This window comes from Notothenia rossii, assembly GCF_949606895.1.
Source record: "Notothenia rossii genome assembly, chromosome: 5".
Lineage (NCBI taxonomy): Eukaryota > Metazoa > Chordata > Actinopteri > Perciformes > Nototheniidae > Notothenia > Notothenia rossii.
Genome location: NC_136903.1, coordinates 82,180,623 through 82,202,214, shown reverse-complemented (window position 1 = coordinate 82,202,214; position 21,592 = coordinate 82,180,623). Strand labels below are relative to the sequence as shown.

Genomic DNA, 21,592 nt, shown 5'->3' with positions numbered 1-21,592 from the left:
TGGGCTACAGTTATTGTTTGGTGTTGGTGTGAATGTGCATGTGAAGGCCAGATCAGTGTGGAGCCTCTCGGCAGAAGATAAACATTGCCACCTGTTGATGTAAGGGAGCCATTACACCTGTAAACCAGAGCCTCTGAGACCGAGGCCGTGGCCGTTTCTCAATCGCGAGGATGCTTACTTGGTAGCACATGTCTTCCGAGTCACTTCCTTCAGAAGTGAGGCAAGAATCCTTCCTGGTATTCGGAAAACGAAGAGTGGAACAGGCTAGCAAGTGTTCAGGTGTGCGTCATATGAGAGGCCCCGCCTTACATTTTCCGCCACAGATTTGGGGAAATTGGTCCGTGCGCAAAGCATTGTGGGGATTTGAAGGACGCAAAGTCTACCCATGTGCAGCCTCGAAATTACCCCCAAACCGGCCTTCAGAAAACAAAGAAGAATGGGACAGGCTAACAAGTGTGCCACTCTCTCTAACGGTTTCAACATAAACTGTACCGAAAATAAATACCTCACGATGTCTATCTAATTATGAACTTGATTTACTTTCACGGAACACATTTTTGGTGATAACAAACAAATGTAACAAAGTAACATATTTACCAACACATGTTCTACGCCACTATACTTACATTTAAATGTGTGCTGCGTCGGTTAAGCCATTCTCCGCAAGGGTTTTTGAAATTGGTCCGTGCGCAAAGCATTGTCGGGATTTTAAGGACGCGAAGTCTACCCATGTGCAGCCTCGAAATTTCCCCCAAACCAAGGACGCGGCCTCGGTGGAATTCCAAGTATGCTGGAGAGGAACAGTCTTTCGGCGGCACTCGATGACGTAGCATCCTTGAAATATTGGCTTGGAAGCCAGTATCCTCGAGATTGAGAAATGGCCCGAGACACCCTTTACCTTTAGTCAATTATTCTAATGACCTGAGCATTGACAAAGTCGGGTCAAAGTTATTATATCACGTTTTGAGGGCTTTTGAGTGCCAATTAATCATATGTTTTAGGGCCTTTTTGAGGGTGCTCATTGGCATCTCCTCCAAAACTTTAATGATGCAGCCTTTGCTGTACATTTTACCTACTTGTACAATATTATATAACACGTGGAGTACATTTAAACGTTAAAAAAGGGTTTCTTGTGGTCATCGTCTCAAACCAACAGGAAGTCGGCCATATTTTATTTAGTGTGAGGTTTTTTTGCGTTATTTAGGCATGTGCAGGCTCTGTTTTTTAACAAATGTCTTCTACCCATTTAATCTATCCAAGTTCAAAATTGGTCAGTACCATCTAAACATATTGAGGATCAAGAGTTATTAAAAGCTTTTTATTACATGAAGGACCCCTCGCAGTATATTTTGAGACCATCGCAATGAAAGAGGAAGTTGTTGTTACACCAGAGTATCTTCTCCAAACCACTCCAATGTCTTATGCTTGATAAGAGTGCAGAATTGCAGAATTCACACTAATGATGGAGGAAATACAAATGACTAGGAGAAAGGCTCACTGATAGTGGAGAAAATATCCTGAGGAAGAAACTGTCCAGTTCACAATCCCGTATTATAGTATTCTTGGTGTAAGGGGGTAAAACATGCTGACACAATGCGCTACATAAGCATAAGGCAGGTTGTATAAGCAAGCAAGGCCATACACACAATATGCTGTCCTTAAAAGATGAGAAAAAGCAAATACAAAAAAAACCTTCAGTTTGAGACATTGTAACGAGTAAGGAGTACCACACGTTGAATACAAAACGTAAGACTATAAATCCTAAGAGGATAAATAACCCTACTTCCTCTTGTTTACGGATAAAACTTTGTTTAATTTAATACTCAGAGGTTTTGCTACAACAGCCTTTCTGGAATGACCATGGTGTCAACTTTAGGTTACAAATTCAGATCTGATAAGCCAGTGCAGAAGTGCCTTGCATCTTAGATTCAAACAGAAATCAACAATTTCAATATGATTTTATGGCTAGTTTCATATGTTCTGTCATTTTGTAAATGACGGTTCCAGTTGAAGTAAATTAGACAATAAGAGTGGCCCAGTCATAGCACAGTGTTTGCCAGTTTTTGGTCATTGTCCATGTTTTCATCTTTTACGGTGTGTTCTCAGTTTGTAAGATTTAATGATAACAATTTGTTAGCTGGAAAAGGCCTTCCGTTCTGTTTAACTTCATCCTCTCGGGTCACTTCTGGTGGCGACGTCAAAATGCCCAACTTCAGGCTACCACAAACCAATGGACAACGTCACGTAACCCTGACATTTCAAAGTGATTTTCCTTAAAGAATATGGTAGCTTATAAAAGTAAAAATAAAGTTGTTGAACTTCAGTGTGAGTGTGATTAACACCAAGGTCGCCAACATGCCTCCAAATAACCGCCACCCCCCCTTTGAGCTCAATCCGCCGGCCCTAAGAGACAAAAGAAAGATAGAGGAATGGCCTCTCACAATGTTGTGGAACAGTTTCCATTCATTTCATTTCCTGCAGTGGTCAAAGAACAGACAGCTGAACCCAAAGGGACCAGCGGATGATTTATGGCTGGAGAAAGGAAACGACTGACCTCACAGTGACAAACAGAGTGCAGCTGCAGGTGCAGTTTCATCAGGAACGGGTACCCAACACAACAACAATGTTTCAGTTATTTAGAAGTGATGGCTCTCTTTTTGCAGTTTTTAAATACAGTAATATCAGTGAAGTTATTAATCTTAAAATCAGCTTTTCAAGCTGTTGTAATTGTATGATGAGACTGTTTTATTTGGGATAATTTTGAGGAGTATGGAATAGGAAAGAATGAATCATTTGGAGATGCGCCCCAGCACCTTTTTCAAATCTTTGGAAATGGGCACGTAATTAAATCTTTTGGATATCACTTGCAGCTTGATGACATGCTACTGTATCAACAGTAAATGCTGATAGGAAACAATTCATACAATATTTTATAATAAACAATTTTAGCCTGGTATTTCAGTGGCAAAGTAAATCTAGCTTCCTGTATTTCAAAAAAGGGTATAAATAAGCATAAATAATTTCCTTGTTGTCACAGTTTCTTGACTCATAGCCTGGTCGCTGTCTTTATTTCATCTGAGAAGGATTTCCCGCAGACGGTGATGGATTGAAACTCCTCTGAGATCTCCAGCAGGGTCTTCCCTTTAGTCTCCGGCAGGAGGAAGAAGGTGTAGAGAGAAGCCAGCAGGCACATGCAGGCGAACAGCACGAAGCAGTACGAGTCCAGGGCGTCCTGGGACAAAGGAAACACAGGCGAAAGCATCAATAAGAGCTTCATAACTTCATGGCAAGTGCTGAGATGTTTTTGTTCTTTCAGTATTGGGGCGGTCCATCATTCTTTGGCTCTTGTTGTTATTTCCCTTTTGCCTGTTCATTTTAGCAATCACAATTAACCTGAGTTGTGTATGAACACCTCATACGAAGGCATATGATGTTCTCATATGAATGCTCTTCATACACATTTCACTATAATCTAAGATAAAAAATAAATACATTATAAGAGGCATTTGTTTATTATTAAAAAGCCCTTTTTCATTATTAATAGCGTGGCATTTTTTGTGTGAAGGCACTTTTGAGATTTGTTTCTCCAAGTTATTATATATTTATTTGGTTGGAAACTATTTCTTACCTAAAACTGGCCAATCAGTTTAGCCACAGCACCATATGACACAGAGAGTTTAATGATACATAAATAATTACCACACCCAGAAAGTTATTTCATCTGTTGTTGATTGTTCAAGTTTTACAACTAAATGTAAAAATAAAACTCAAAATAATATTTCTATTTTAAATGAGCAAATCCTGTTTGGCAGATTTGCAGTTGTGTGTACTCACCATAAGGAATGGAAAGACTAGTCCCAACAAAGCGAAGAAAAACCAGTGTTGGGACCCAATGAGGACAAAAGCTGCCATTCGGTCGCTCTGGATGAAAAGCTCACTGTGGAGAGTACCTGTGGTTCCCCCTGAGAGAGCAGAGACATAGGTGTTAATTATCTGTGCAAGTAAACGTCTTAAACTTAGGCCACAAGGAGACAAAACGGGTTGTATCCGCTACAGTTCTCTATCGTATAGACAGTTCGTCCACACGAGGCCGACAGGGAAACTCAGATAACGCTAACGGCTTGGTGGGTAGATCTGCGGACGCAACGCTCTGGGGGGCCAAACGGCTCAGTGTACGATCCTTTCCTGATAACGATGACGCCATAGTTCCGCCTCTCCCCACCTCTGCTGCTCACCCCCGCGTCACCAGCGTCATTGCTGATGTGTTTCGCCAACAACAACAACAACAATGGCGGCTCACAGGGTTGCTTTCGTGCTCCAGACGCTACTGACCATGCTACAGATGTTAGTGCAAAATCTACAGCTCCTCTACCACAACCATCAGCAACAAGTGGACATGGAGAACTACATGAACTACATGTTGCTAAATTCACCACGGAGAATAACCAGAAGGGCAATCAGGCAACCATGGCAACCACGCTCGGGGGTCTTATTCGCTGCTTTTGGTGTATTTACAGGTCCGGCATATGTACAGTGTTTCCAGCGGGTCGAGCGGTCTCGTGTGGACGGACACGTTTCTTGAACTGATTCCGTGGGGACGGAAGACTTTTTTGATATCCAATTCGGTTTGTTTTCGTTTTCGTCTCCGTGTGGCCGGGGCCTTAACTGCTGTAGGAAATTTACCAGGTCCTCCGGAAAAGAAGATGATGAAGAGGATGATCAAACTAACCGTGATGTATGGAACCCACTCGCTGGAATCCTGCATGAGAAGAAAATGTTGCATATGAATATTAAAACTGTCTTCTATACAAAAAATCAAGATCATTTAAAACAATTGCTGCCTTTGCACAGTGCAACAATCAAAGGTAAGACGTTTATTTTGAAATACACTTTCACAGCTTGCATTTGCTACATGTCACATTTGAAAAGGTCTGTTTCGGCACCCACCGCAATAAAATGTAATTTAATTTGTAGTACAGGGACTATTTATTTGATTGAAAGTAGTTCCAGTGAGTCTTTAGTGTCCTTCAGTCCTCCTCAGATTATCTCAAATATATCTCAACGTCTGAATGTCTTGAAACTACCAAGGCTAAGAAAATGTGCTCAGGTGGGTAAAATGACCCTTTAAAGAGTTCTTCTGATCTCTCACACAGCTGTGTAGATGTCCGTGTCTAAAGGTTTACCTTCAGGTTGAGCGTTACAGTGACAAACACCAAGCTGGCACCCATGACACCATAACCCCCCCAGAACAACGGCCTCCTCCCACTGTGCTCAATCATCAACAGGCCCTGGGAGAGAAAAACAAGGTTTAAAATTTGACAAAAAAAGTTATCCTGAGGATGAAAGAGGGCCTATGCCATGAGTGCAATGAAGATGTGGAGATATGGAGCGCATGTTCACTCACACAGGAGATGGAGGTGATGATTTCAGACACTCCGAGACAAAGAGTTACGTAGCGGATTTTGTCTCTCGGTAGGCCTGCCTTCAGGAAGATGTCAAAAGAGAAAGTACTGATCTGGGAAAGAGAGAAGCATTGGTTGATAATCGTATTGTTTAAGATGAATAAAGCTCTTTTGGATGCCGTGATTCCATCCTTACCGCGGACTTGCCCGACAGCTGGTTGGACCAGAAGATGATGGACATGGTGAGAAGCTGCCATCGGACGGTCCTGTCCCTCAGCAGCTGCAGAGGGGTCTTTGGTGGCGCCGCATCGATGGCCGCCTGCTCCGCTAACATCTCGTCCATCTCTTGCTCGTAGTCACCCTGACCCCACAGACTCTGGAGAGCTGGGAGGAAAAAGACCAGAGACACAGACACTAAAAAGCTGTTCCTTTGCTCACATTCAACACAGATTTTGTATAGGAGTGTTTGTTTCCTAAAGGGATATGCAATAAGAAAAAAGAAGAAGGATACAAACGCTCAATGATCCAAAATTTGTTGGGAAACCACAACCTACACTGCATGACCATGAAGGGGCATATTCAGCACATTTTTGGTTCATACTTGTACTCTTTGTTTTGCCTAGAACATGATTACATGCTTTATTCTGTAAAAAACACATTATTTTCTCATACTATATGTTAGAATTAACCTGTATTACGACTGAAATGCTCTGTTTAAGCTTTAAGAGTCCACATTTTGTTCACAATAACCTCATCCTCAAATATTACAAGCAGAATTTCAAGTAGTGCATTGCTTTGTTTTTATTACTCAGACTGTAAAATACTGTTTTGGTTACTGTAATTCATTTATTTATGGGAAAATACTAACCTTTTTTGCATGCCTTTTCATCGCCTTTCTCTATGAATAAGTATCTAGGAGCTTCCGGGAGAAAAGGCAACACCAAAACCTGAACCAGTGAGAAGAACGCAGGGACACAGAGGACGACGTTCCACAGGTCCTCGCGACCTAGGATCTCACTGAAAAAAAAAGAACAACTTAATAACAATAATAAAAACTGGATCTCTATTGACCCTTCGCAATGTTGTGTTTTTGTATGCACAATTCTCAGATATGAGTAAGATGGCTACTGTTGTCATTTCCCACCTATAGACAAAAGGTACATACCTCAATCCAAAAAACTGTCCAAACAGTTTACCAAGAGAGCCAAAAGTGGCTGATGTTTGAGTCACAGCTCCTCTTATCTTTATGGGAGCTATCTCTGCCAGGTACATTGTATGGGTGCTGGATCCCAAACCTGCAAGTCATGAGATCTCATGAGTCAGGAAAAACATAATGTGCTGTTTATTTTAGAGAAAGTCCTGATAGCTTACCTGCAGAGAAGCCATACAGGATCCTTGCCACTATGATCATTTCATATGATTTGGCCTGTTTGCTTGCCAGCATGACCCCCGCTGCAGCAATGGAAATAATGCTGTTGCAGATCATCGCTTTTTTTCTGGTTAGGAAATACATAATTCAGTGAGGTTTTTTCAGGCGAATGGACAGCTTTTTGCAGAGGGTCTCTCTTATTTACCTTCCAAACCTGCCAGAGATCAGTTTGACACTGACGGCACCAAAGAGACCCTCGACAGCAAACATGGAGACGATGAGGGACCAGATCATGGTGACCGTCTGTGGAGGCGGAGGCTCTTCATATCTGTCGTACCAGCTGCTGTTGATGAAGCGCTGAATGTACTGCAAGTTTGAACGCAGATGTTGCATGTGGAACTTGAACATTTTTAATTAAAAGTGCTTATTATTTTCACATTCAAACATACTGTAACGGGACGTAAACATTTGGTGTTGGGCAGTGCTTCTCAAAGTGTGGTCCGTGAGCGCCCCCTAGTGGTCCGTGAGTATATTGGTGAAATTTCACATTTTAAATAAATAAATTTAAATTTCCCACACTCTCGTGGGAATATCTCCGCAATGGAGCGAGCTTAAGTTCCACTTTCAATTGCATGATATAGCCCCGTACAACACCTTCATCACACATGTTGCCACTTGTTTGTACCATTTTCAGACGATTTGTAATCTGTTCTAGAAAAACGATGTGTTTTTGGATATTTGTGGAGTTAGGTGGTCCGCGAGTGTTTTTTTATTGGTTAAGTGGTCCTTGGTATGAAAAGTTTGAGAAACACTGGTGTAGGGGGTTTCAACAGAGAGCAAGAAACAATAGTGATGCAAGTGATGAATCTGACCGGTGAGGGAGAACTCAATCCGGTGATGTGGTAGCCATTTTGAAAGCTTCCTCCAATTCCCAGTATGAAGATGAGGAAAAGAGCATTACCACGGGTCTACAAAGCAGAGGGAATAGCGATTAGACACAGACAAGTCTATTGGTAAACACTTTTAGCCTCCTTTGTATATACCTTTATTAGTAAAATGACTAATACGCCATTGTTAATAAAGTCCATCATTATATGAGCAAAATGAACTAAAATAATAAAAAAGCAAAAGTAGTAATTTATTGATTTTGTATTCAAACATTTGTTTTACTATAATATGAAGTTGTGTGATAAATACTACTGCTGAAATGATGTGTGTTGAGGTTTATTGCTGTAGTTGCTAAAGGGTTTTTGATCATTATTATATCTTTATGTACAGTTGGGATTCACAGAAATGCATTTTATTCAATAAAATCAGCATATTTTTAAGGTGTCACTATCCTGCATGTGTGACATAACAACAAGATTACATGTCACAACAACTGCTAAACCTTTTTCTACTAGATTTTAAAATGATATTATACTTAATAAATGTCATATATATGTATATCAATATCTCTTTTGCTTAAATCTTAATGTGTTTATTCCCTTTCCTACATTTTGCATTGACTGACAAGTTCAAAATTGATTCAGAAACTGACTAAGTGCAATGACTCAGCTTAATCTTGGGTTTGAATGAGGCACTTCAATCGGACCGCTTGAAAATATCCTGCTTGCCTAAAGAAATGTTTTTCTTTTTCTCCTGATATTAAACGTTTTTTAGATCAGAATCAAAATGTTTAGTATCAAAATAAAATAGTTATGTTTATAAAAGATATTCACACAAGCACATTTTGTTACTGTTTATACGCTACATTAATATTTACATTTCTAAAGATGATGATTGTAAAGATGATTCAGATGTAGCTCACCAGTTGTTTTAGTAGTTGAAAGCTCCCCATTCTGTCTTCACTTGCATGGACTTAAAATAAATGTTCAGACTATACGGACTCTGTTAAGCATTTAAGGAAAGTTATCATTAACTTTCCAGACCATCTGACAGGATATAAAATAACCAGCAGACACCTCACAATCCTGGCTTCATGACGAAGTTTTTTATTGCTATTTATAATGAAAGCTTTTCTGTTTGAGTTATGGTATAAAAACACTATAACGCATTTGTGAAGTGCATTGTATTATGCATCTGAAAGCATGTAAACTGCAGCAACAGAACCAGCGGGGAATTCTCTGTGCGGATAATATTTCATATTATTCAACCTATGCTATTTTTTGTTGGATTTACTCGGATGTTGTAATTTTTTTCAACATACTATACTTTATTGGGACTTTTTTGTATTTAAAAAACTATTTATTCTTGATATATGTAATACACTATGCAATGATCTTTTACATATTTTAATACATAGTATACTATATTTGACGTATTATACAACATAAACTCTTGTCTATAAAGTTGGAATAAAATATGTTTCCCCTCTGAAGAAATTATTGTGTGTGTAAATTGGAGGAAAAAGATAAATGTGTCTGAAAACTAAATTATTCCAACTTTATAAGCAAAAGTGTATTATACTATAACTTTTTTGAATACATTTCGACATACTATACAACATATATATGTATAGAGACTCTAGAGAATATACTAACCTGTAACAGATATCTTTTCCTTTACATTTTCAACAAACTATCCTATGATTTTTCTTCATATTTTGACATGCTATAATTGTATGACCTTTTTCATGATATTATCGACATACTACAATACTTTGACTAAGTTTGACATACTTTACGTTTACTTTTTCCATAACCATTTTGGAAATATTATACAATCCCTTTCTGGTTATTATTAAGTAAGTATTCTAAGAAAAATACATTTAGCGTTTTACTTCACGAGTTTGATTGGCAGCAACATTTACAAAGTAACACTTTGATTGTAATATTTCCTCTTTTTTTGTGTAATGTTGCCAAAACAGCTGTAAAGTACAGTAACACATCTGTGTATAAAGCCTAAAATCATAGTGCATACATTTACAAGGGTGTAGTTCCAGCTCCAGTCCAGCAGGGGGCAGTGAATGATTCCCTGGTTATTAATGGTCCGCCTCTCCTCCGCTCTTTCCCCCCCTCTCTGTCTAACGCTCCGGCGGAAACAACACAGTCACTGTTTTCCGTAGTCATCGTTGACAAACGCTAGCTGTAAACGGCGAGTAGTGAATTGCACAAAGACAGCCGTTTTTTCTCTTTGTTTAACCATTATCTGAACCAAAAATGCCTCAGGAAAATCTGGAGGAAGAGGGTCTGCCCAAGAACCCCGATCTGAGGATAGCACAGCTGAAGTTTCTGCTCACAATGGACGGGCACAAACAGGACGTTAAAGTGAAGACCGAGCTCATGGACGCTATCACAGCTAACAGTGAGTTAGCATTTCACTGAGTGACTTGTAACGGTAGCAGTAATAGTCTGGTTGTCATTATAAACATGGTGCTGGTGGTATTAATGATCATTTACTCGCATACACGGGGTGCTTAGTTGCTCATACATTATTATACATATGTTTTAATGTTTTCCAACTAAACACAAACAAACAGCTCAACCAAATTAGCATGTTAGCTTGACACTATTAGCAAACGTCAGCTAGCCGACAAGCAATCAGACAGGGTTGTTCAACTTTTGAGTACATTCCTTTGTTTTTTACAAGGCATTTATTTGTAGAAAATAACAGAACCTTGTTTATTTTATTGAAATCTGTAGTGTTTTTCTGTTTAAAACCTTACTGGGTCGTAAATATATTCATATTAAACTATTTGTATACTATCATATGTACATATGTTTCTGCAACTGTAGTATATTATATATTTCTGTCGCTGTAGTATATTTCTCTCTGTATAGAACATTCAAATGTTTATTCTTTGTGGTATGTCTTTTCTACTGTAAATATGTATATATTTGCCGTTTTGTATTCAACCTTTTCAATATCTTAATGCCTGAACACAACAACTATTCATAATTGGGGATGAATAAATTATCTCTCTGTCTATATGAGAAGCAAAAGCTTTTAGTTACATTTTTAAAACTGAGAGCTGTCCCAGTCCACAGGTCAAAACGACTCTTGTTTTCTCTCTGTTTCAGACATGGCACCGTATTATGAGGGTCTGTGTAAGGATCTGAAGTGGCCCGTGGACGGTGACCTGCTGAGTAAAATGAAGAAGGCCAACGAGGAGGAGCTGAAGCGCCTAGACGATGTCCTGGAGGACGCAGAAAAGAGCCTGGGAGAGAGTGAGATCCGAGACGCCATGATGGCCAGAGCTGAATATCTGATCAGAATCGGAGACAAGGTAAATCCTCCGAATTCAGCATAATGTCCTATAAAGCTGTGAACATTCAAACCAGCCAAATGTGGGTTGTATGTTATGGTAAGTTGATCCTCTGTGTGACTGTTTGACACCTGAGCAGATATCATTGCTGTGTCATATAAACACATCTTTATTTAAGTTAGCTGTAGTCAACATATTTTGTTTTCTGACATAGTGTCAAGTAGTCAGACTCAAATAATGTAAGTAAAATGTAAGTAAAGTAAAGTAATGTAAGTAAAATAAAATAATGTAATGTATAATAATCTATGTTGTTTTCCTTTCTTTCAAAATCAAATTTGTGTCAGTCAATAATGAATAGAAATCTCACAAAAACATGCACTGAAACTTCACTTCAAAAAACCTTTTTTACTTCAGAGTGCACACTTGTTCATTGTTGATATGTGTGCTATTTGTTTTAAAAAATAATGATAAGTGTACCTTTTCCAGGAAAATATGACTCACTGATGTCCTTCCTGCCTGCCATTGACTTAAAGCTCGTTTATTGTTCATCTTTGGCCAGATGGATGTAATAACATACAGGACTGTCTCAGAAAATTAGAATATTGTGATAAAGTTCTTTATTTTCTGTAATGCAATTTAAAAAAAAAACAAAAATGTCATACATTCTGGATTCATTACAAATCAACTGAAATATTGCAAGCCTTTTATTATTTAATATTGCTGATTATGGCATACAGCTTAAGAAAACTCAAAAATCCTATCTCAAAAAATTAGAATAGTTCCTCAGACCAAGTAAAAAAAAAAGATTTATAACAGCAAAACACAATCAAACATTTGAAAATGTCCATTAATGCACTCAGTACTTGGTTGGGAATCCTTTTGCACGGATTACTGCATCAATGCGGCGTGGCATGGAGGCAATCAGCCTGTGGCATTGCTGAGGTGTTATGGATGCCCAGGATGCTTCAATAGCGGCCTTTAGCTCATTAGCATTGTTGGGTCTGGTGTCTTTCAGCTTCTTCTTCACAATACCCCACATATTCTCTATGGGGTTCAGGTCAGGGGAATTTGCAGGCCAATCGAGGACAGTAATGCCATGGTCAGTACACCAGTTACTGGTGGTTTTGGCACTGTGGGCAGGTGCCAGATCATGCTGGAAAATGAATTCCTCATCTCCATAGAGCTTTTCAGCAGACGGAAGCATGTAGTGCTCTAAAATCTCTTGGTACACAGCTGCATTTACTCTGGGCTTGATGAAACACAGTGGACCAACACCAGCAGCTGACATGGCTCCCCAAACCATCGCTGACTGTGGGAACTTCACACTGGATTTCAAGCAACTTGGATTTTGCTCCTCTCCAGCCTTTCTCCAGACTCTGGCGCCTTGACTTCCAAATGAAATACAAAACTTGCTTTCGTCTGAAAAGAGGACTTTGGACCACTGTGCAACTGTCCAGTGCTTCTTTTCCTTAGCCCAAGTCAGACGCCTCTTCCGTTGTCTTGAGTTCAGAAGTGGCTTGACCATGGGAATACGGCTATTGTAGCCCATTTCCCGGACACGTCTGTGAACAGTGACTTTTGATACCTGGACTCCAGCTTCAGTCCACTGTCTTTGAAGCTCCCCCAAATTCTGGAAGCGACTCTTCTTCACAATGCTGTTAAGGCTGGGGTCATCTCTCTTGGTTGTGCAGCGTTTCCTGCCACATTTCCCCCTTCCAACAGACTTTTTGTGGATGTGCTTTGAAACTGCACTCTGTGAACAGCTTGCTCTTTGAGAAATTTCTTTTTGTGTCTTACCCTCCTGATGGAGGGTGTCAATGACGGTCCTCTGGACAGCAGTCAGATCAGCAGTCTTCCCCATACTTGTGATTTAGTTTACTGAACCAAGCTGAGTGTTTTTCAAGGCTCAGGAAACCCTTGCAGGTGTTTCGAGTTAATTAGACGATTCAAGTGATTCGTTGAACACCCTACTAGTATACTTTTTCATGATATTCTAATATTTAGAGATAGGATATTTGAGTTTTCTTAAGCTGTATGCCATAATCAGCAATATTAAAATAATAAAAGGCTTGCAATATTTCAGTTGATTTGTAATGAATCCAGAATGTATGACATTTTTGTTTTTTTAATTGCATTACAGAAAATAAAGAACTTTATCACAATATTCTAATTTTCTGAGACAGTCCTGTAAAATGCATAGTAGCTGATTTATTGACAATGCCTTTCTGTCTCGTGCGTCCACAGGAGGGCGCTCTCACAGCCTTCAGGAAGACTTATGACAAGACAGTGGCTCTGGGTCACAGACTAGATATCGTCTTCTACCTGCTGAGGATCGGACTCTTCTACATGGATAGCGACCTCATCACGCGCAACTCAGAGAAAGCCAAGAGGTAAATACGGCTCTTACGTCTTTGTTCTCAAACATCTCTCCACCCACAGCCTGTTATACTTTCAGTCCTCATCTCTCTGTGCGCCTGCTTCTCTCCGCAGCCTTATCGAGGAGGGGGGTGACTGGGACCGGAGGAACCGCCTGAAGGTCTACCAGGGTCTGTACTGTGTGGCCATCAGGGACTTCAAGCAAGCTGCAGAGCTCTTCCTCGACACAGTCTCCACCTTCACCTCCTACGAGCTCATGGACTACAAGACCTTCGTCACCTACACAGTCTACGTGTGCATGATCGCCCTGAAAAGGCCTGACCTCCGTGAAAAGGTAGGAGAACTCAGCCATCGAGGACGTTTTGTTCTATGCTTTCACCCGGGTCGTGGATACTAAAACATGTTATTTGTATAGGTCATAAAGGGGGCAGAGATCTTGGAGGTGCTGCACGGTCTGCCTAACATACGCCAGTATCTTTTCTCCATGTACGAGTGCCGTTACTCCGTCTTCTTCCAGTCTCTGGGTAAGGAAAGCTTTTTATTTTCTTGTCCTAATAAGCAAACACTTAATCTGGTCACTTGTAGAGTCTGTAGCTGTTTAGCACTCTCAGGTCTCGAGTAATTTCATATATTGATAGGACTAACATTTAACTTACATCCATGTGTTGCTGTATTATTTATTTCCTGCTCTGTCACATCTTGACCTGTGACATCTCTTTGATCCTCAGGCACGGTGGAGCAGGAGATGAAGAAAGACTGGCTCTTTGCACCCCACTACCGCTACTATGTGAGGGAGATGAGGATCCAGGCGTACAGCCAGCTGCTCGAGTCCTACCGCTCCCTCACCCTGGGCTACATGGCCGAGGCCTTCGGAGTCAGCACAGAGTTCATCGACCAGTGAGTGCATGTACACCTTGTTCTGTTGGAGATAAATAATGTATCTTCAACGCTGGAGCCTCTGTCACTGCACAAATCCTAGCTGTAGTTTAAGAGCACATGTGTATACCTCGGCCTGAGAATCTCAAGTGATGCATTGTTTTGGATGAATCAACATAGTAATCATTTCATTAACATAGACTAGGACTATTTTTGTGAACAACCTTTTTTCAATGCCAGCTTCTTTAAAGCTATCTGTGACCGCATTGTTGTTCTTAAAAAAGACTAATTTAAAACTTGACTGGTGGCAGAGGCTGTCCTACAAGATAAATGTTCACACGCTCGCATTAACTTTCCGATCAGTTGCCGACCACCTGAGTTGATAGAAAGTGTTGTTTTTTGGCTAAAAACAGAGGGAATGAAGTTCATCTGGTTACTATAAAGACTATTATGTCTTAACCCTTAGATGCACGAGTGACTGGACCCTACACTTTTCCAAAAGGGACCCGTATTAGAATGCCATTTTTCATTTTGGTTAAGAAAAATCACTTGTATTATATTTTGGTTCACTATTTAAAACGAAATTTCATAGAAAATGCAGGCGGGAAAACCCCCATTTATGCATCTAAGGGTGTGTTCACTATAACTGTACCAATTAATTATTTGAAAGAAAAAGTGAATAAGCACATTTCCCAAACTATTTATTTTTGAAGCTTCATGTTATCAAAGATTTTGTGGTCGCTCCCTGAACTAAATCTCTTCTCTTTCTTCAGGGAACTCTCCCGATTCATAGCTGCCGGCCGTCTCCACTGTAAAATTGATAAAGTGAATGAGATTGTGGAAACCAATAGGTAATTAACTATTCCCCAAACTTCAGTAATGGAAGAAATGACTCGGTAACCAGCTACAGAACTGTAAAATCTCTTTCCGCTTTCTTTCTAGACCTGATAGCAAAAACTGGCAGTACCAAGAAACCATCAAGAAGGGCGACCTGCTGCTGAACAGAGTCCAGAAGTTATCGAGAGTCATCAACATGTAACCAACGCGGCCATCTTTGTCTGCAAGGGGAACTTGCATTATTCATCTTGGGATACCCGAACCAGTAGTTTGTCTGACAAAGTGACTCTTATATTGTGTATATAATAAAATTTGTTTAACTGTTGACACCACATTTCCTTGACTGTTTTTATTATAGAAAAGAGGCAGACACATAGTTTCATATAAATAGCAGTATAAATTATTTTATTTACAGAAACTTGTTACAAAACAAATATACTATACAATCTTTTTTTCTTTAAATATTAATTCTAACCTATGTTTGTTCATGAATTACATAGCAGCCAATACATAAGTCCAGCTGAAAATGATTTTGATGTATACAAAAAAAATCTATACACGCTTTTACAAAGTATGAATGGTGGATTATTTCTTCCTCCCAAACACGAGCTGTATTCTCACTTTCACATTCCAAGTCTATGGTGCTAATAAAAAAAACATCCTCACGATGTTCCCATCTGCTGGAAACACTGAGATGTCAGTGGAGTTTGAGGATTAAAAAAAACACTTGATTGAATGTTTTTTTACATAGAAATCCCAGTAAAACTAGAGGGGGCTTAAGCCACACGGGGGCTGACAAAATCTTGAAGTCTTGTCTGGAAAACTTTGATAACCCCCCCCCACAAAAACACACTAAAAAGTGTTTCATACTGGGCAGCTGACAAGCTCAGGTTTTACCATTATTTAGGCCTCAGAGGCAGATTTAAAAGCAAAGTCCTTAACACTTCGAACATTCAAGTAAGGTAAAACAACACAAAGAATACTGTCCTCAAACAGTCAGGGTGAAACAAATTCAGGCACTTTCTTAATTTGATATTTCTTTTAAAAGCTGTGATTCAAATTACTTGTTTGGCAACGATGATGCAAGCAGTCGGACTTTGAAGTGTTCCTCTTCCTTGCGATGATTGCTAAAGTCCCTTCAGCCTTTATAAAAGAACATGTGTTTAAGGTCTACAAAGTGTGTGACTGAAGAGTCCATGGAAACCGGTGAGACAACGGGCACGGCTTCAAGTCCGCGGGACGTTTCAAAATCACAGGCTAATTGGGTCATAAAGTAACTTTTTTTGTGTTGATTCATAGGCAACTTAAAACGTCTTGTAAAAGCACGTGTGATAGAGACCTTGAACTTGAATAAAGGTATCCTCCGTCGTACAGACACATGCTACAGTGGCAACACTTCACCTTTGTTCCTTTAAACATCTTAGTACACGATTCATGAGATGCTTCGGCTTCTACATATAGGCGTATTGCATTATATAGACTTGGCAGTGAACCACTTCAAATAATCAAGTTCTTTGACTTTTTTCCATCTTTTCTTTTTTACTAAATAAATAATTCCTTTTGTATTTCATGTTTTGAAAATTGTACCAAAAATTCAGCATGTACGAAAAATGCCTGTGCAAAAATACATATTTCACTATGTACAATTTAACAAAATATGTATTCTCAAATAGGGATACTTCAATACTTGTTTGATACATAGGCTACAAGAAAAAGAAAAAAAAAGGCTAAAATAAGAATATTAAAAAATGTCTCCTCTACTTTTCGACACTGACATCAGTGGAGGTTTCATAAATCAAAAGGTGTTGCCAAAAGTTAAAATATGTCCCGTGAAGCCATCTCCATGAATCTCGCACTTAACACCCCTCGAGAATACTCGTAATAAACAAACATCCCGACGAGATGGGCAAGTATTGCCTGATTTAAGACTCCATTTTGACAAAGGAATAGAGTATAATGCCTGGTTATCCGTTCTACTACCACTAGTCTTCCCTCGACACACACCAACATAGTGTTACGCTGAGGCATTAGAACTGTAACATCCAGAGCGTGGGTAGTGGTTACACACAGGAGGGACAGTCCAACCCACAGAAGACAGGTGACGTGCATAAAGTTTGCTCCAGTTAAGACGTACCATACCTGATTCCCTATGTAGGAAAAATAAACATTACAATTCACATCTGCCCACAACAGCTGTGGATTCCACTGGGCTGAATGGGTATAAAGTAGGTAAGTTGTGGCAATAACAATACGGCTTGCACAAGTTGTATCATATCCACGCAGGCAATGCACCATCACCGCTTCATGATCAAGAATTGCCCACCTTTTTGTAAAAAAAAAAAAAAAAGAAGTAGTTGGCAAAGCTGATAGCAGATTTTGGCCAGTTTGTGTACGACTAAGCAATGCCTGTGGAGAGAAAGTAGTTTCTTAGTGCTTTTCACAGTTGGGGGTAGGTGTACTGTGTGGCGATCATTTTGCACAATGAAAAGATTCGGAAAATGATGTCCAAGTTATCTCTCACAAAAGATTCGATCGAATGGGCACATCAGGCGTCCTTTTCACATTTGAAACTGCCTTCACCACGTCTACAAAGACTCTTTGTAGTTCAGTGTAAAAAGCTCATAAGAAATCATAAAAAGGTAACACTTTGCATAATTATTCTGGGTAATAAAAGGATTGACCAGATCGTCCCTATAGGCTCCTCTCGGGCTAACCCAAAGTTACTGGAACGTAGAGTCGGACTAAGGAGAAGTGGAACAACACAGGGTGATTGTGTGTTGCAAGAAACGGTTTGCTGCTGCTCCTCCTTCCAAGGCTTCTGAGATCAGGCGCTGGGGGTGAAATTAAGTTGGAAATTCCAGTAGTCCAGCAGAATCTGACATGAGACAAATACTCGTACGCACATTCGCACAGCCATTCTTTAACTGACGCGGAGGAGATGGGCTTGTTGTCTCCCCAGGTGCACCGCGTCATGGCGGCTTGTCGCTGCAGCCCTTCACTTCAACCCAATGAAGCTCAAGAGACTCATGGCTGTTGCTATTGTTCCTCTAGACAGGAAGACCTCTCAGAATACTGGGACACTTGTGAGGGGGGGGGGGGCAGGGTCCCTGGCTCGCTCATTAGACCCCTGGCACTCTACGCCGTACCATCGCGCCCATATCCCTCCCAACATTCACGCACACTTGCACACACACTCACACATGGCTTTGGGAGAAATAGTAAGGACCACATTGACTTCACTAGGCAGTCCAGATCATCTCCACCCTGAGGATTGTGGGAAGCTGAGAGAAATGTGGGTTTTGATTAAAAGGCCTCGTGCCGTCCAGAGCGGTTTGCGGAAAGCTCCGGACTGTTCCCCGTCCGCCTGCCGGTTCCACACAACGAAGCCGGAGACCGCTGTCAGGGACGAGCCTTTGGCTGGGGAGGAGGGAGAAAACAGTGTCAGAAAAGGGTGTCAAATATCCGCCTTAAAAAAAGTTCTATGCTAGAAATTAACTTTAACACTCAAAATAAATAATTACTGGTCTGCAGTGGTGCAATCCAACATTTGTATGTCAATGGCAGACAGAGTTATTCTAGAGATATAATAACTTCATTAAACAAAAGGTGTAAAAAAGATATGTACATAGTGTGTTTGTTTGCTAGCAACCTAAGGAAACTGCTTTAGTGACTTTAAACGACAATAGTAAGATGTTGCTTTCAAAATGTCTGCTATGAAAACCTATGAAGTGTTCATTATGACACATTTGTCCGCCTGTGTGCGATCTATATTATTAAATAATCCTTTGATATTTTCTTATTCATTACTTTTTAAATTAAAAAAATATTCTATGAAATGAGAAAAATGTTCCTAACAGGTTACCAAAGTACACAATTATTAATAAAATGATATTAAAAAGGGAAGAAGAAAAGTTATTTGGGCTTTTGTAATATCAGGTAGGTTTAGGAGCAGTTGAAATGTGTCCTTTAGTGCCCTTGGTATTACAATGCATCCTGGTTGTTGTAGTATGAAAAACCCACCTGAAAATGGTTGTTGGGTAGCCCTGGTGTCCCTGGAATGCTCCGCCCATGCTTCCCATGGATGTTGTTGATGGCAGGTGACTTGGCCACTTTGGTTCTCCCTGGTCCGGGTCCCCCTCCTGCCACCCCACCTCCACCTCCCCCTGCACTATTAATGCCGCTGGAGGCAGGAGAGCTTTTGCGCTTCTTGCCCTCGAGGCGCCCGTCAGAGTGGTGGCTGAAGTTGGTGTGGTGGTCAGAGGAGGATAGAGACGGGTGGTGGACAAAGGGCCCGAGGGACAGGGTGGAGTCGCTGCTGTTCATCACCACGCTCATGCGCTTGATGGACTCTGCAGGGCTGCCCGAGGGGGGGCCTCTCGCCGGCGGCCCCGAGGAGCCGCCCGCTGACCCTCCTGTGGACTCGGCCTTGAGGCTGAGTGAGTTGGTCCGCACCGTGGGGCCACAGTTGAGCCCCACGCTGTGGACACCGGTGTGGGAGGAAGATAACAACGATGAGGACGAAGGACCTAATGAGCCGTGGTGGTAGGTGCTCCCTGAGCTGCCGACATTTGCACAGTTCTTCTTGAAAGACGAGGAAAAGTTGGCATTGGAGGAGGAGTCAGAAGGGACGTGGGACGAAGAGAGAATCGCGCTGTTCTTCCTCTTCTTCCCCGAGCTGAAGCTAGTGTTGCTACTGTTACTGTTGGCTCCACTGAGGGAGTTGGGGGAGAGGGGGGTGGAGGGGCCAGAGGAGATGTCTCTGGGCCTGAACGATGACGACGACTTGGTAGTGCTGCTGCTGGAGGAGGAGGAGCGGGACTTAAGCGCCCGGCCTGAGGCGAGGGAAGGAGCTGACGAAGAGGAGGACGAGTGGGCTGAAGGCATCTGAGGCGACGAAGACACTTGTCGGGCCTGCGTAATGCCGTAGGCCGGGTGCTCAGCCCCGCCCTGTGGGGAGCTGCGGGCATTTAAGGTGGTCCCATAGGAGAGCACGGACTTGCCCTCGTACGATTGGCTATAAGGAGTCTGGGGCAGGGTGGCAGGGGGGCCCAGGAAGCCTGAAGAAGGGGTGCTACTGTGGGAATTTGTGCTTGTCCTATGTGAAGGTACAACAGAGGAGGAGGAGTTCTCCAAGGCCAAGGGGATTTTCCTGCAACAAGGAATTACATCAACTTTTAGCTATAACTGTAAAAGTCAATATTGAGACCAGGAATGGCCAAGGAGAACAGTGATCATGTGTGTGGGCTCTAATCAAATCTGAGCTGGACACACTTACTTCCACATCTGAGAGTTGACGTGCTTGTCCATCATTGAGGTGAGCGCACATCGCACTCTGTCCAATCTCCTGTCAAAGGAGTAGCAGCCTCTCCCAAACAGTCGACTTCCAAATGTACAGAACTGTGAACAGAGGGAGAAACCGTATGAGAATATATCAGATTTTAACTGCAGGTTATCAAGTCCAAAAGAAATTAAGCTAACAATATAATTACAAAACTAACAGTCGTCTTCATGTCTTCCTTTTTAACAGTGCATTTTAAGAGGTGCTAGATTGTTTACTCAATATTATCATGCATGATTTCTCAACAGGATATCAATAGATGTATTTTTGAAACATTTGTTATTCCAATGACCTCCATCATTTTGCTTAACATTACAGTTGTGTTTACATGCTTGTTTTTAAGATGTCAACAACATTTTCTTCCACATGATGCCAGAATAAACAATGGGTTTTTTCCCTACCATTATACGACTTGCAAAAATGTGTAAAGAGCCCTGGAGATCATTCTATTAATAGCTTTGCGGGGCTCGACAGTAACAGTTGCCAGGTTGCCATTGGCAACCATTCAGAAAAAATGTCAACCGCTTCTTGGCCTTTGGTTGCCATCAGTGGCAACCAGTTTTTAACATAAGGACAACGGACAGAAAAATGTGCACCCCAAAATAGATAAATGTTAATTATTTGTTGTATCAAGAGTGATATTTAATTATTGTTGTGACCAGTCGGAACCTGATACTTAAGTTGCACGTGCATTGGTGTGATTACGGAGCCAGACAGCGATGCACGTTTACTCCCGTGCGCAGGGTTATGGCTAGAAAGGATTCGTCTTGTGTAAAGATGACGTCACGTTCTCGTTGTAACTCTCGTTGTAATCTACAGCAGTAACATGCAAGATACACATTAATGCAGCAGCAATATTAATAGAGAAACACCAGACATAATAGTGAAACACAGAAAGGGAACATTTTATTGCACCAGGAGCTATCTTGGGACTTTTACTGTGACAACGTTGACTTGCCTGTGAATAAAAAATAAACCATAGTGTTGCTGATCTACAGTGTTGTCATTCTTCTTTGAACAGCAAGACCGCTAACACCATATTTCAACAATCACACTCCCTGTAATTGACATAATTAATAGATGGTTTAGCTTCTCACCATCATTTGCTGTGGGCCCACTGATGTTAGTTAACGATCGTAACTGAAAGGCTGCCTGCCAAACGTAAACATTCAGCCACGTGACTTGCA

At 41.0% G+C, this 21,592-nt stretch overlaps 3 protein-coding genes across 5 annotated transcripts in view; 1 reads left to right on the top strand and 2 right to left on the bottom strand.

Annotated features, from left to right (window-relative positions):
- Positions 1-1,340: 1,340 nt before the first annotated feature.
- LOC307040073 (solute carrier family 2, facilitated glucose transporter member 9-like) lies at positions 1,341-8,651 on the bottom strand. Of its 2 annotated transcripts, none has more exons than XM_079682617.1 (12): positions 8,582-8,651; positions 7,644-7,739; positions 6,977-7,137; positions 6,774-6,898; positions 6,568-6,697; positions 6,271-6,419; positions 5,599-5,786; positions 5,405-5,515; positions 5,184-5,288; positions 4,684-4,759; positions 3,835-3,962; positions 1,341-3,232 (listed from the first exon to the last, which is right to left on the bottom strand). In XM_079682617.1, the coding sequence occupies exons 1-12, from the start codon at positions 8,609-8,611 to the stop codon at positions 3,047-3,049; spliced, it is 1,485 nt and encodes a 494-aa protein (XP_079538743.1). In that variant the 5' UTR covers positions 8,612-8,651; the 3' UTR covers positions 1,341-3,046. The 2 variants fall into 2 exon arrangements, with proteins under 2 accessions (XP_079538743.1, XP_079538744.1); XM_079682618.1 differs by having other exon boundaries at positions 3,094-3,232; positions 4,730-4,759.
- A 1,147-nt stretch (positions 8,652-9,798) lies between these two features.
- psmd6 (proteasome 26S subunit, non-ATPase 6) lies at positions 9,799-15,392 on the top strand. Its single transcript, XM_079682211.1, has 8 exons — positions 9,799-10,077; positions 10,794-10,999; positions 13,223-13,368; positions 13,469-13,688; positions 13,770-13,878; positions 14,083-14,251; positions 15,004-15,081; positions 15,173-15,392. The coding sequence occupies exons 1-8, from the start codon at positions 9,933-9,935 to the stop codon at positions 15,267-15,269; spliced, it is 1,170 nt and encodes a 389-aa protein (XP_079538337.1). The 5' UTR covers positions 9,799-9,932; the 3' UTR covers positions 15,270-15,392.
- Positions 15,393-15,444: 52 nt separating this feature from the next.
- Positions 15,445-21,592, bottom strand: part of atxn7 (ataxin 7) — a 33,199-nt gene continuing 27,051 nt past the window's right edge. For both annotated transcript variants that reach the window (XM_079682210.1, XM_079682209.1), the window contains exons 11-13: positions 20,343-20,464; positions 19,088-20,216; positions 15,445-18,484 (exon numbers count right to left, since the gene is read on the bottom strand). In XM_079682210.1, the coding sequence (XP_079538336.1) occupies positions 18,467-18,484; positions 19,088-20,216; positions 20,343-20,464 (1,269 nt within the window). In that variant the 3' untranslated portion in view covers positions 15,445-18,466. The remainder of the gene's footprint in view (positions 18,485-19,087; positions 20,217-20,342; positions 20,465-21,592) is intronic.